The 15,332-nt window shown below is 58.0% G+C and overlaps 1 protein-coding gene across 2 annotated transcripts in view; it reads left to right on the forward strand.

The window, feature by feature from the left end:
• Nucleotides 1–9,692, forward strand: part of Ahrr (aryl hydrocarbon receptor repressor) — a 78,479-nt gene extending 68,787 nt beyond the window's left edge. For both annotated transcript variants that reach the window (XM_047555890.1, XM_047555891.1), the window contains 4 exons: nt 3,492–3,691; nt 5,302–5,363; nt 5,606–5,747; nt 6,440–9,692. In XM_047555890.1, coding sequence (XP_047411846.1) covers nt 3,492–3,691; nt 5,302–5,363; nt 5,606–5,747; nt 6,440–7,442 — 1,407 coding nt within the window. In that variant the 3' untranslated portion in view covers nt 7,443–9,692. The remainder of the gene's footprint in view (nt 1–3,491; nt 3,692–5,301; nt 5,364–5,605; nt 5,748–6,439) is intronic.
• The last annotated feature ends 5,640 nt before the right edge of the window (nt 9,693–15,332 follow it).

Here is a 15,332-nt window from a genome sequence, read left to right on the forward strand (position 1 = left end):
CACCTGGACTGTGGACTCTGGGGGTTCCCATCTCCTCATCTGGGCCTGAGTTCTAGGGGTCCCATCTCTCCACCTGGACTGTGGACTCTGGGGGTTCCCATCTCCTCACCTGGACCTGAGCTCTGGGGGTCCCATCTCCCCACCTGGACTGTGGACTCTGGGGGTTCCCATCTCCTCACCTGGACCTGAGCTCTGGGGGTCCCATCTCCCCACCTGGACTGTGGACTCTGGGGGTTCCCATCTCCCCATCTGGACCTGAGCTCTGGGGGTCCCATCTCCCCACCTGGACTGTGGACTCTGGGGATTCCCATCTCCTCACCTGGACCTGAGCTCTGGGGGTCCCATCTCCCCACCTGGACACTGGGCTTGGGGGTCTGCCCACCCTGACTCTGAGCTCTAGGGGCCCCATCTCCCCACTAGAGTTTCAAAGCTTGAGATTTCCTGATTCGCACTGCTGACACGCTCCACACCTCTGGCCCTGCGGTCACTCCCCACCCACCAGCCTAGGGGTAATTCCACACCAGTCGGTGTCCTGGGCACCTCGGGGTTGAGGACTCATTCTGTTCTGCTAATTCAGAGCTCCCTGAAGAAGCTCAGAGGGTGAGGGTACTTATAAGCTGTAGGCAGAGAGTCTGGTTCCATTAACCTGTCTTGTTCACTCACCTGAATCCTGGAGTCACTCAGCACCAGCACTCACCTCCTGAACCCTTGGGTCACTCAGCACCATCAACCATCTCCTGAACCCTTGAGTCACTTAGCACCATCACTCTCCTTCCTAAATCCTTGAGTCACTTGGCACCATCACCTCCTGAACCCTTGAGTCACTCAGCTCCTGAACCCTTGAGTCACTCAGCACCATCACTCTCCTTCCTAAATCCTTGAGTCACTTAGCACCATCACTCTCCTTCCTAAATCCTTGAGTCACTTGGCACCATCACCTCCTGAACCCTTGAGTCACTCAGCTCCTGAACCCTTGAGTCACTCAGCACCATCACTCTCCTTCCTAAATCCTTGAATCACTCGGCACCAGCACCCACCTCCTGAACCCTCGAGTCACTCGGCACCAGTACCCACCTCCTGAACCCTCGAGTCACTCGGCACCATCACCCACCTCCTGAACCCTTGAGAAACTCAGCACCATCTCTGAGTTCCTGAACCCTTGAGTCATTCAGCACCATCACCCATCTCCTGAACCCTTGAGAAATTCAGCACCATCTCTCAGTTCCTGAACCCTTGAGTCATTCAGCACCAGCACCCACCTCCTGAATCCTCGAGTCACTCAGCACCATCACTCACCTCCTGAACCCTCAAGTCACTCAGCACCATCTCTCAGTTCCTGAACCCTTGAGTCACTCGGCACCATCACTCTCCTTCCTAAATCCTTGAGTCACTTGGCACCATCACCTCCTGAACCCTTGAGTCACTCAGCACCATCACCCACCTCCTGAACCCTGGAGGCACTCGGCACCATCACCTCCTTCCCACTCCCTCATTGCTTGCTCACCTCTGAACACTGGAGTCAGCAGGGCCATCAGACCTGGGGCTCGGTGCCGGGCCGGCTCTGCCGCCCCAGTGGACTGCCCCCCACATCCCAGCCTCTTCCCGTCAGGGAGCTTGCTGGGTTGCTGGGTCAGCCTGTGGGGCTCTGCAGCGTAAGCGACTTGGCCGCCTGTCAGGGAGGCGGTGTTTCCGCTGCAGTGCTCTGGTCACCACTCCCCAGTGATGAGCCTGCACCTGTCCCTTGGTCTGAAGTGGGTGTCCACTTCTCAAGGGCGATTCTGCGCAGTTACACGTTAGGCTCCCTGGACGGTGGGTCTGCCACCTCCGGGCGGCCCCATCTTCCGCCTCCGCAGTCGGCTGCCTGGAGGGCCTCGTGTTGACATGGTTCAGTCTAAGCTCGTGGAAATGAAGAGGGTTGTTCTTACTGGCTAATGAGGATTGGCGATTCCTGATTAATTAAACTCCGTGTTCCAGATGGTACGAGCTTAGGGAGGTGTGGGGGTCTCAGGCACATCCCATGTGGACGAGAAAAGCGTTGACTGCCAGAGGATTATGTTGGCTAAAAACCAGTCAATTACCCAAAGACCTGTCTACTCAACAAGCACACAAGAGCAGTACTCTTTGTAAAGCGAGGGGCGTGACGGGTCTGGCCACACCAGCTCCGGCCTCTAACAACATGGAGTGGCCCCACTCTCTTATTTATGACACACAGGCAAAGGGGCCACGACCGGGAGGAGCTTCTGCTGTGATGGGCAGCATAGGGTGAGTCAGGGGAGCCATTCTCTCAGAGAAACTGACAGGGAGCTGTCTGACTGCCAGATGAGGCTGGCTTCCCACAGGGAGGGACATTTACTATGCGACGGAACAGAGACTGAAGCACGGTCCAAGAGGAAATGGTGAAGAAACCACGGTGCAGGAGGCAAGTCAGAGGAATCCGTTCAGCTCTAAAGTTTGCAGTGGTATCTGCAGACATGAGGATCTGACTGCACTTCAGCACGGAGGCCCATCTCTCCACACCACAGAGAAGGGCACAGGCCTGTCCGAGGGCTGACGGAGACAGGCAGCACCTCGCGGGCTCTTCCCACTTTGGCCTGCAGCTGTGGGGCAGCTGCTGGTGCTGTCCACAGGACTGACGGTTAGGACTGCAGGGATTTCAAGATCAGATGGACATTAGGTCAGTAGCCTGAAATCAGCCATGGTGGGAATATTTACATCAAAGAAATTGGAAAATGGTACAAACCTGGTATTTTTCCCGCAGAGCTACAAATGTTTGTGCATTGATTTCTAATCTATGAATATATCATTGAATGAATGGATGAGTAGGTAGGAGAGGGCATGGGTGGGTGGATGAGTGGATGAAGGAGGAAGGGAGGGACAGAGTGTGGGATGGAGGCGGGAAGAGGAGAGGAAGAAAGGAAGGCCTGACGTGCAGGGCCTGGGCCCCTGGTGGCCTCCTTGCTCTGAGAGCGCTTGGGACCCACTCACGAGGCAGCAGCTTCCTTCAGCGAGGGATCTTCCCTTCATCACACGGTTCCTCTTAACCCGGCCTCTTAACCCGGGGCACACGTTCTAGACAGATGCAGTCAAGACGTCCCTGAGTCTGGCGTTAGGAATGAAGGAACGACGATTTAGAAGGGGAGCCTCCAAACTGAAATAACCCTCAGAGAACTGCCCGCAAATCGCCATGGGACAGCTGGCTGGCGGCTGGCGCTCTCATTGATGGCAGCCAGCAAATGCTCGGTTGGCCTGTGTGGTCGGCACACCACGCACACGCCCCTGAGCGCTCACGCGAGAGTGCCCTCAGCCCTGCAAGGCTAGCGGCCACAGACACGCCGGCCGGTCTGCAGGAGGAGACCTCCAGGAGCGTGGGCGTCCGAGGCTCTGGAGCCGTCTCCTGCACCTGCTCACAGACCGCGCTTTGCTCACTGCGTCACTCGGCGCGGGTCCTTCCGTGCCGTGAACGTGCCTTTCTTTCTGCTTTTGTGCTCCAGACGATGCAGTTTCAAGGGAAACTAAAGTTCCTGTTGGGACAGAAGAAGAAGGCACCCTCGGGGAGCCTCCTGCCGCCCCGGCTCTCCCTGTTCTGTACGGCGGCGCCGGTCCTTCTGCCTGCCTCAGCGGAGGTGAAAATGAAGGGGGCGTTTCTGAGGACCAAGCACCGGGTGGACACCGCAGCCACAGTGGACCCCAGGTGAGCAGGGATTGTCACAGCACGAAGCTCCTGCACGCGCAGCATGCCGAGCGTCTTTGTTCATTTCTGTCAAGCAGCAGGTGAGAAGTTTGGACATTCCAAACCTCGTGCCCCATGTAGGCAACAACTGCTGGGAAAAACTGCTTCAAACTCACCAGTGCAGACGGTAGCTTCAAATCCTGCTGTCCTGACTGACCCAAGCTGTCCTGTCCTGCCACAGGTCCACTCCACACAAGTGCCCCACCGCCACCTGCCACCTCTGGGCTTCCCCCTGCTTGCATGGCTCATGTCAGCGACCTGTCCAGTGTCCGTGGCTCTGCTGCTGCAGGGCCCTGGTCCATCTGGCCTGGTTCTATCTGGATTTCTCAGCTTTTCAGAAGTGGAAGACACCAGGGCTGGGTTTTCTAGGTGACTCGTGTCTGCTGCTTCTTACAGTGGGGGCCACCTGTGTTTCTGGGAGTGACTTAAGAAGCCGTGCATGAGAGCAGGTTTTCCACCCTCTGGGCAGACTCCTCTGGGGGAGATGGCGGGGCAGGATGTCTGACTTCACTTTCCCCACCGAGGGCAGAGATACCTTCTCAGAACCCCTGCTTTCCCAGCCCCTCCTCTGCCCTCAGGGAGCACGGCCCCAGGGGGAAGACCCCTGAGCTCGCCCAGCTCCAGGGCCATGGTGCACTGACCCAGCCAGCCTGGCCCGGAGGAAATGGGGCCAGAGGTGGGACTGTCCAGCACAACCCAGTAGCCACCCCAGGCGTAGCCAGAGTCATCTGGCTGTCCCTATGCAGGCACTGTCCCGCTGCTGGTGGAGCCTCAGGGTGGTCAGGGAGCAAGGGGCCTGGCTCCTCCTGGAGGCCCTGTCCTTGCTAAGGGCAGCTGCGCCTGTGGGCAGCTCTCCTGGACCTCCTTGGGGACGTCTGGCCCCCTCTCTCCTGGTGGAATGAACCTCATAGCACTGGGCTGGCCCCTTCTGCAGATCCCTGGGTGAAGGCCAGAGACCCTCCCTCGCCACCAGGTAGCCTCCTCTATGCCTGGGCTGGGGACTCTGCCCGGCCCCCGGCCTTGTCCCTTCAGCCTGAAGCTGCTCTTGGAGATCATTTGTGGACCTGCGTTTCTGTCCATGGTTCCCCACTTCAAAGGGTGGCAAGTGCTAGCAGGAAGGAGACCTTAGCAGGCCTCTAACTCGGCACACTGACCGGCGGGTGTGAGCCTGCCCAGCTCCCATGAGCCATGGCTAGGGCCCCACAAACCCTCGGGCACGGGCTCCGCTCATACCCAGCAAGCAGACTGTTCAGGGAGCTGCCCCAACTCTTCCCTGGCATTGCCACAAATCCCGCCTTGGTCCCTGGAGCCCACTGTTCTCGTTGTGGCCTTCCAAGAAGACTTCTGAGCCCAGAATCAAACTCATTGCGTGTGCATATTCACCTCCCAGAGCATGTCCCTTAGCCGGGCCGAAACAGGGATGTGCTCCAGAATTGCCAGGAATCTGTAACTTGGGAAGGACCTGGCAGACCTGGGAGTGAGCAAGGGGGTGCTCCAGCCCCTCCTTGGTGACAGGGTCACCGAGCGCCCACCCCATCTGCACACTCAGCCACCTGCTCTTGTCTTCACAGGGCACAAGCCACCACGGCTCTGTGCAGACCGGACCTTCGCGCAAAGCCCGGTTTCCCTTCAGGTACCTCTTGAAGTTCCTTCTGGTGTCTTTCCCTCAGGGGCGAAAGGCAGCTTGTCCCCTAGACAGCGGCCCTCCCCTCAACCCTGTGGACTCATGGAAATGCCACTTCGAGGGCAGCGGGTGGCCCCCAGGTTCAGTTCCCTGTCACGCGGGTCTCACGTCTCAGAAATTTGGGGGTCACGCCACCCTAGACCAGGCTACTCCTGGACCCCAGTGACAGCCTTTCCCTCTGACCCCCGCAGGAAGCAGCAGTGGTGAGAATTGCGTTCCCCTGTTCAGGTCACAGACGGACACTGGCCACTGGACCCGGGCTCCAGCCAGGGCCCGGTGCCTGTGCCTTAGGGGTGGCCCCAGACTGATCCTGGACCCCACGGGGGCTGCAGGGTAAGTGGCGCAGGCTGCCCCACCCTGCCCCAGTCACCCTGAGGCCAACGGGAGAGGTGCAGAGAGGGGCTGATGGTGGGCAGGCCTTGCCATCGATGCTGTCCACACAGCCTCCCAGCCTGGAGGGCGTCCAGACCCAGAGACAGTGGGAGGCGTGGGCTTTGCTTGGAGATTCTTGTCCCCCCCACACCACCTGGCTGCCCTCTTCCTGCCACTCGGGCCTGACCGGTCATCTCCCTTCCCAGACTGACTACCGCGTGTCACTCTTGGGTCAGTCTCCCGTCATGCAGGTGTGGTCCTGATGCCACATGGTCCCCTGTCACACCTGGTCTGGCTGCAGAAGCTGCTTTTCAGTTTGACAGCCTTCCCACGGTGGCAGACCTGAGCCAGCTGCTGTTGGACACGGGCTTATGCACCAGAGAAATGGCTCCTGTGGCGGGGTGGGCAGCGGGCCGAGCCCGCCTGGGCTTCAGGGCCATGGGAGCTGAGGGGCAGGACAGGAGGGGGCACAGGCCTGCAGGCTGCTGGGTGGTCGTCAGGGACCACGTGGCCTGGGCCTGGCTTGCAGCTGCCCCTGCAGACTCAGCCAGGGCTAACCCGTGCAGATTTACCTCCGCACGCTCCGGGAGAGGTCAGGCCCAGGCGAGGCCCTTCACCCTGTCGCCCTGCCCCACGCTGTCTTTGCTCTGCAGGGATGGGGAAGAAGCAGAGCGGGAGAGGGTGCTGAGCGGCTGTGCGTCAGGGAGGGGCCGGAGGGAAACGCAGGCATACAGCTGCTGCTCCGAGATGCCCGCACCCTCGAGGCACCCCAGCTGGATGACAGAGAAGCACGGTCAGGCTGGTGGTGCCAAGCCGAAGCTGCAGCCCAGCAGGAGCGAGATGCTGTCCATGCGTGGCATGTCCGATGGCTCCTGCGTCCCCTGCCCAGACACCCAGAGCATGCTCAGTGCCAGCGGCACAACTACCTTCAGAAGCTCACCCCTCTCCCGCCTACCAGGCCCTGCACCCAGTGCCTACTGCAGCCGGCCGAGCAGACTCCTGCGGGACCTCCAGCAGGGACAGGGACACCCTCCCTGCCACATCCCTCAGGGTGGCCTAGAGAACAGGCTTCCTGTGCCCGGAGCACAGTGCTTCCCAGCTGTGGGCTACTCCACAGAGGATGCCAAGTTGCCTGGCCTGCTGGTACCCCCGGGGGCCCCATGCAATCCAGCGCTGTTGCTGGAAGTGCCAATCAAAATGGAAAATGACTCTGGGTCTGAGGACACAGTGGACATCTGCACCCCCAGCCAGATGTGGCTGGGAGCCGGCAACACAGCCAAGAGACAGTTGGTCACTTTTCCTACCAGGATGCACCTAAAGACAGAGCTGGACTGCAGGCACCAGGTCCACACCCCACGCCTTGCGTGTGGCATGATGGGGGCTCACCCCAACAACCAGGCCACCTCTGGACCCAGCAGGGAACTGGTCCCCTTCTTCCCTGCACACTGTGCCTGCCTGGAGCCAGAGCGCCCCGTCCACCTCTGCACACCCAGCTGCCCGGAGCGCCAGCACCTGGCTCTGGGCTGTGACTGCAGAGCTCCCAGGGCCTCCCCTGTTGTCAAGCGCGAGCCCCTGGACTCAGCCCTATGGGCTGCTTCTGGCCAGGGAGCCATGCCCAGGATGTTCCCCAAAAGCACCTCGGCCTTCCAGCCCTAGCTATGGCTCTCCTGCAGGCCACGTCCGTCCACACTCAGTCTGCCTTGGCCACCTCCCCCCAGGCGGTGGGTGTGACCATAGCCTGTCCAAGCAATGCCCTTGATGGCGCTGCTCCAGGCAGCCCTGCAGACCACGGTGGCGCCTGTGCTGTGGGGCACTCAGTTCGTGTGGTATCACAGGTGATCACACACGCAAGCTCGAGTCTCAAAGAGGGCAGTGTTTCTCTTTGAGAAATTAAAATGTTTAAGGGAATGGCCAACACCCTTGCCCCCAAGGCCACCATCAGAAGCTTCCAGTGACATCTCCTGGCCCCCTGAGGCCCCCCCGCCACCTGCCTGTGTGGAGTGAGGGCTGGAAGGACATCTGAGGCACACAGACGACAGGTGAAGCTGGCCTCGTGGGGGAGGTGGCTACGTCCACCCCTGGGCAGGATCTGGAGGCCATGGCACCAGGTCCCTCACCTTGGTGTGTGGCAGGTACTCTGCAGCTCCAAGTCAGGGCTTGAGGCCACACTTGGCTTGGAGGTGGATGGGTTAGTCATACCCCATTCCTTCCAGAAATTTCCCAGCATTCCCTGTGGGGTGCTGAGGACTATTTGCTCCTCTGTCCCTGGGCACAAAGCACCTTGGCATGGAGCCCACAGAAGGCTGTGCCCTCTGGGGGCTTCCAGGTGAGGAAGCTGCTGCTGCCAGCATGTTCTGGACTCATATAGTGTCCACTCCAGGAAATCAGAAAGGGAGGGTCTCCACAGCCCACCCACAGGGCGAGTTTCTTTTGTGTGGGGCCCACCTCTTCCTCAGGGGCCATCCGTCCTCTGACTCACCCACCCAGGGTCTTGGGAATGCTGAAGCCTGCTGGGTGTGGACCCAGGCTCCACCTCCTGGGTGTCCTCGTTGGTGGCTTGAGGGGTCAGTGTTCAGCCCCAGCTAAGCAGAAGCTGTTGGGATACACATCCTCTTTGTCAAAACTCAGGTTTGGTCAGCAGGACGGGTCTTCTGCCCGGCCCCCTTTCTGCCTGGTGTGTAGAAGAATTCTGGTGCAGGAATGGGGCCAAATGTGTCCCAGAACAGAGGAGAACACTCACCCACCCAAGCCAGGGTCAAGAGTGACCACTCTGCCCAGCCACAGCAGCCTTTCCAAAGGTGACACAGGTGCTGCTCTGTCACGGGGAGCTGAGGGCTCCTAGCCTCCACTCCTGCCACCTCCTGCAAGAGTCAGGATGGGTGCAGCCCCCAAGTCCAGCTCCTGCTTCCACACTCGGCCCCCACTGGCCCAGTGTCCCTGTGTACACAGTTCTGCCCAACACAGCTTTGCCCTGCTCTCTGGGAATTTATGGATTTAGTCTTAAGAAATGGATCAAGATTTTTTCCTTCCTTCTCTAACCAAATGCCATGCTCCTGACTATGGAGAGCCCCGTTCACATCCAGGAGGTAGAACGCTCCCCTCGATGACTGTGCCACCCCGGCATGCCCAGAGGGCTTGGCAAGGCCAGGTCCTCAGCATCTCCCTGCACTTCACAAGAGGGCTGCTTGCCTCCCAGAGAGGCACCAGCACTTCTGCAAGGGCCGATGAAGGGCAGAGAGTGCAGCAGACAGACACTGCACACAGTCAACACATCCCATGTCCTAGAACTATGGAAACCTGAAGAAAAGGAGGCCAAGAAGATGGAGCGCAGGGATGTCTCATGCTTGCCAACAGTAGCCAGACACACCCCATCTACCCCTGCACCACAGAACCTACGAAGAACTGAGGTGCCCGGAGGCCTGGACAGTCCTGCCCTCAGGGCCACTCAGCCTGTCTCCTCTGTGGGAGGACAAACAGAAGCAAGGAGAGGGCTGCCTGGCAGGCCATGCTTTGTGGACACTGAGTCAGCAACCATACCTCTGCTCTGTAGGCTTTATAGCTGGGGACACCCACGTGTGCTGTGGACCTTGGACAGGTGGGGACCCAGTGCTGCATCTGGCCAGCACCTTGCCATCCTCCAGGCTGCAGCTCTGATGCTCAGTCACCACGTGCCTCCTGAGAAACCAGTGAGGGTGGGTGACACTGAGATGCAAAGGGTGCAGAGGCACCATCTGTGCCTCAGGATGACCTGCAAGTGCTGACCACAGGTCTGTGTAGCTTCTGCCCCTGTAGCTGAAAATAGCAAAGCCAGATGTAATGAGGAATGTGCTGGAAGGAGAAAGAAGAATTGTACAATTGTACTTTGTATTTTATAATTTCTACAGAAGAAACGGTTCTCAGAACCTAGACTGCCTGGAGACTCCTTGGTGCTCGCGCCACGCCTGCGCTCTGTGCCCCTGGGGCCTTAAGAGCTCAGCAGAGTCCCATGCACTGCCTCTGTCACACATTTGCAAAATCCATGTAAATGCCACAGGTGCATGTGTCTAGTGTCAGTGGGGCCATCGGTGGATTTCCAAAGGGAGACACAGGTGTTGAGTTTACACCCTGCCCCCCAGGTGGAAATGCTGGAGCCAAGGGCACAGGGAACACCACACCCTCACCAGGCCCTCCCCCATCATCCCCAAGGGCTGGGAGCTTCTGGTACCTCAGGACCCCCAGACTTGAACTATCCTGTAAGGGCAGAGTTGAGGGTACTCTGGGGGACCCTGTCACAGGCCATGGGTGACAGTGATGGTGATGGAGCCAAGGGTGTCTGGTTGCTCCACTGGCCCAGGCACTGCCCCAGCTGCCCACAGTGGGCTGGGAGATGGAGATGTCCCCTCACCTGATGCCATGGGGCTCCTCCCATGGCAGCATCCTGGCGCTCTCCTCACCTGACACCCAACTGCGTCTTCTCAGGGGTGAGTGGGCAGCTACTTCACAGGCACGTGTCTCTTTCACTAATCCTGTTGTCTGAGGAGTCCCTGCTGAGAACAAGGGGACCCCTGCCCGGTCTCAGACACTCATGCCAGGGACTCCTGCAGGAGGAGCGCAGACCCACACAGTCCCAGTCACATGCACGGTGTGCCTGCTGGTGCCATGCTGGGGGTGTGGGCAGCTGACAGCAGCCACAGGGAGCACTGGGGCTCTGTGCTGTGTGGAAGGGCACAGGTGTGGTACAGATGCGTGGCAGGCAGCTGCACCTGGGGAGGCTGGAGCTAAGGGCAAGGCAGGCAGGACTGGGGTGTGGGGTGCAGGCCTGGCCTGTGAACCAGTCTCCCCCAGGCCCAGGGGAGCCAGGCTGCAGGGGGCCAAGGCTGGGACTCCAGGGCTCCCTCCCAGAGGCCAAGGGAGGCAGGGCCTGGCCTCCAACGAGAGCTGTCTCCCTTGTTACCCTTGGGTCACTTGCAGTTTCTTTCTCCCGCTTGGCAATTTCCGCTCAGTTACAAACGTCCCATGTTTTCTCTCCACCATAGCTCATCTCTGCATTGGAGGGTATTTTCCTTGCACCACACAGCAGTTTAGCTTTTTCACATAGCAAATTGGTGTCTTTCTTCATGGCTTTCTGTGTCCTCCTACTGCCTCTGGCTGTGACTTCTGGCAGAACCCACCCTGTCTGCCACCAGCATCACCTGCCAGTTTCCTCAGGCCTTGCTGGCTGACGTGCCAAAGCCCCTCCTGGTCTGCATCTGCAGATGTTCTCTTGCAAACACATCCACTTCGCGTCCACCCACTGACCTACACCCTGACCGCGGATGACTCCGTGTTTCCACAGCTCTCAGGGTTCAGCATCCTGTGGTCCGGTTGCTCCTCCCGGCCTTCTCTGGAACCCTGGCACTCTCTTCCTTCTCCCACTTCCACTTGGTGGGAAGCTACACTTCTGTCTCCTTAGTGGCTATCCCTTAACATGCCCCTTTAACAACGTCCAAGCTGGGGTGAAGCAAGATCTCTGTCCTCGCAGAACCAACTCCTCAGCACTCTGCCTCTGGCTCCCTAGTAGCTCCAGTGGGGTTGAGGAGGACCAGGAAGCCTCCTGGGATTTCCTCTGCCCAGGGTAAGGAGGGGAGTCTGAGCGCAGGGCTCTCTGGACTCTGAGTCCAGCGGTTAGGCAGGCCAGCAGCAGGCCCTGGTCCAGCACTGAAGATGCTCCACTGCAGGGCCCCAGAGCCTGCCCACCCTGCCCTATGTGGATCTAAAAGCCCAAGCCTGGGCTGCAGGCTGCTCACGTGCCCACCGGGCAGCAGAGCCCTTCTCCAGCCCTGCCCACTCCATCCCCCTGCCGCAGCCTCTCGCACTTGTGTCCGGCCCACCCCAGTTTACGAGAACACTTGCTATGTTCACCTAATATCCCTGGGTGGGGCGGGGGGTCACAGAAGGCTTTTCTTTCATTTCATCTGCCAAATACCCCCAGTAATAGGAACATCATATTGTCATGACTCAAAGATTCATAGGCTTGGAGGAAACTGTGCCCTTGAAAAAGGGAAAGATGACCTTGCTCGTGGAGGGCTAGGGCAGAGGGACCACCCTCAGTACTGCCGTTCACGCACATCCTGAACCTTGTTCCTCTGTCTTCTACTTAAAAAGAAGGGAGGAATTGGCCCATCTGCCTTCCAGGCTCACTTCTGCCTGGAGTTCGGGGGAAAGCGCACGAAAGCAAGTGTGTTTTCTAGGCGTCCAGTGGACCCCGGCCTGGAGGAGCGGGGAGCCTGGCCTGCGCCCCAGCCATCTTTCTGCGATGGTCAGATGTAACCTGAGGCTCAGCCAGTGGGTGAAACTGCCGGAGCCACACCACCACCGTGCCAGGATCCTGTGACCCACAGGTCGCCACAGCATTTGAAGATGTGTGACAGGTTGAACCAAAGTTCACCAGACTTCCTAGCCAGGGTGTCAGACAACGTGTAGAACTTCCTCTTGGTGAGCACACTGCTTAATGACAAGACGCGTTCTCCATACAGAATCCACCTCGAGACCATGCAAGTGCTCAGATTCCCAGGATGCACACTCACAGCGTGACACGGTGACAAGATGGTGACTGATGTGAGTGAAACTGGTCTGTGTGCCCAGAGCGTTGGACTTCGGAGACCCTGAGTGAGAACCAAGGCCTGCCCAGCCTTGGATGCGACACCAGCTTCCACTCACCCCCGAGGTGCTAAGCTGGAGGCCAAGCACCAGCTCGGCCCCTAGAGCACCTGCCCTGGTCCTTCCTGGACAGGCCTCGCCGGTGGAGAGGCCACCACCTGAGAAATGAGCGTGAAGACCATCTTCCACCCTAGAGGCAAACGCAAACAGGATCAGCACTGCTGGAGCACGGCTGTGCCTGCTCCCGTCCCTGCACTCCTGAAAGGTGCTGGCCAGGACCCAACCGACAGTTCAACCTGAAGCACGAACATCACACCGTCAAGACCGAGTGCTGCGGAAGAAGAGGGAGAAGGCGGCAGCGTCTCTAACTGCGTCTTCCTCTGCGCCTTCCCACGGGCCAATCCCAGGTTATACCATGTGGTTTCAGGGTACGAGTTCTGCCGGCTATCGCAGGAGAGGCTAGAGTCCACAGCCTGTCACCGCGGCTGGTTGAAGCTCACATGTTCTAAGGGGAAAAGCTGTAGTTAAAAGGAGGTGCCACTGACCCACAGCAACTTCATGACCACCCAAACACAGTGACTGGTACTGTGTCCATTGGAATGAACATCACTGTTAAACTGGAGAGTGCCCAGAAGCCATTCAGAGAAGTTGGGCCTCTGCAGCCCAATCCTTGAACACCAGGACCCACGTGAAAGTTGTGTGAGCTGAAACACAAGCACCTCTTTACCTATCAGTAGCCACTATAGCCCTGCTTCTCCACATGTGGACTCCAGGTGGTGGTGAGTGCTGCTTGCTTGGTACTCTCTCACAAAGGAAACCACATGCATTAGTAAATGTGAGTCTCATGCAGGACAAGGACCTCACAAGTGTGGAGTCAAGGCCCTTGGGATGGGTGACACTTTCTACCTGCACCACCCGTGGGACAGAAGCCTCATGGCTGTTTCAAGGCATCTGGTGTCAGCACCTCAAAGATGGGAGTCTCTGAGAAACTCTTACAAGAACCGCAGGGGCCTGTGGGCTAGCTGAGCGTCTATGGCTTCAGCTTTCTTCTCCACTGCAGAGCTACGTGACAGGATCCATCGACACAACAGCCTCTGGCCATTCTGGGAGGCCTTACATGACGGAGGTCTCGCCCAGGTCCTAGTTCACACTGTCTGGTCCCTTGGTGAGCTCTTCGGGACAGGCGTGTGTCTGCGCGCTTGCTGAGCAGCAGCGCGTACTGTCACGAGGTCTCTCTGTGGAGGGACCCTCCCCGTTCTGCTCTTCTCCACCTCCACGAGCGCACAGGTTGCCTCTGACAGCAGCTCCCTTCTCTGCACCTGCCTCCTGTTCTTGGCAGGTCGATGAATCTCCTGCTCCTGGGCACACACTGATGTCGGGAGTCTTCTGTCTTCCAGTGTCTTTCTTCCAGCCTTAAAGAGAAAAAGGGTGCTTGTTTTTTGTTTTGTTTTGTTTTTTACTGGATGATCTTTGGGGACTTGTGGCCGCTTTCCTATTTCCTCTAGCAAATAAGGTACGTGATTGCTGTTGAGGTTCCAGGAACCTGCATGTAACTTGTCGGTTTCTTTCCTCCTGGTTGGTTGGTCGGATTTTTCTTCTACATCTTTTACGGGCAGTGCTGGCTGCACCGCGTCCTGCTCATCCCATGCCTCGGTGCCCTGCTCCCCAGCGGGCCGCTGTGACTCCCGGTGCGCAGAGGTCTCCGCAGGGTCTGCGAGTGCGCACTGCACACCTGTGCGCTGGGCAGGGAGTCCGCATTGTCCGAGGCGCAGTACGCGGTAGCCGCGCTAGGCGTTCCAGAGCGCGAGTCGCTGCTCCAGAAGCGCGCGGTAGCAGGGCGCGCACTCCCAGCGCGACTCCTGGTAGCGCTTCATGTACTCGCCCTTTATCCCGCTGCCCAGAAACGTGGTGCTGCGCTCTGCCACAGCCGGTTCGGCGCGGCTGCCTGCACCCACAACACAGGGGCCGTCCCCTCATGAAAGATTTTTAATTAATTCTTCTTGGCTGCAAGAAAGAATTAAAATTTGCAATGAGACAACCCATCTCTACGCATCCTGGTTAACCGAGGAACGTGTGAGAGCTGTACATTCAAACCCTAGCAGACTGAGAGAGAATGGGCATGCACTAAACGTCACTGTCTTAAGTAACAGTCCTATGGCTTTCGTCACTTTGGAAAATTTTTTCTTAGTTTCAAAACGTCTTTACAATTATAATTTTAAACATAGTAGAAGTTCTTTATTTACATTTATTCATTGCTCAACTAGTTGATGTTTACTGAAGTTACTAGGTAAAGAAGGTGGTCATAAAGTGAGGGTCAGGGTTGGGTTTGTAGCTCAGTGAGGCGCTTGCCTAGCATGGGCAAGGCACTGAATTCGATTCTCAGCACACATATAAATAAATTTTAAAACAAAGTCCATTGACAACTAAAAATTAAAAAAAGCGAGGGTCAGCTGTCAGCAGGCATGATACTGCAGTGCTGCATCTGCTGCTCAGCCGGCACAGGCTGTAGTTGTGGTAGTACTTGGGGCACCTCCCCTCCCTCCCATCTTCAGACTCTTCCATTTGAACCATCTTGGCTGGTCTTCGAGGTCCCATGAAATCTAGCAGCTGGTAACACAGTAGAAGATTGCCTCCTCTTGGCTTGTTAAGGCAATGGTTTCCCCATCAGTCCAACCAATTCTGAAATCCTGGTGGTTAGCACACACTGCCCCCGCTGGTGGACGTTTCCTCCACTCAGGAACTTGGACCTGCCTGCCCAGATTCCCCCGCAATGCCCTCCCCACAGAGTGCTTCCCTACTACCCCTGTCTAGATTCTGTGTTGCTTCCAAGGCCCAAAGACCATCCTGAAACTTCCCTGACTCAAACCCAGTTACCCCTACTGGGTTCTGATCCGTTTGTGTTCCTTCAGGGGCTGAGTTCATTTTTTA

This window comes from Sciurus carolinensis, chromosome 6 (assembly GCF_902686445.1).
Source record: "Sciurus carolinensis chromosome 6, mSciCar1.2, whole genome shotgun sequence".
Classification (NCBI taxonomy): Eukaryota; Metazoa; Chordata; class Mammalia; order Rodentia; family Sciuridae; genus Sciurus; species Sciurus carolinensis.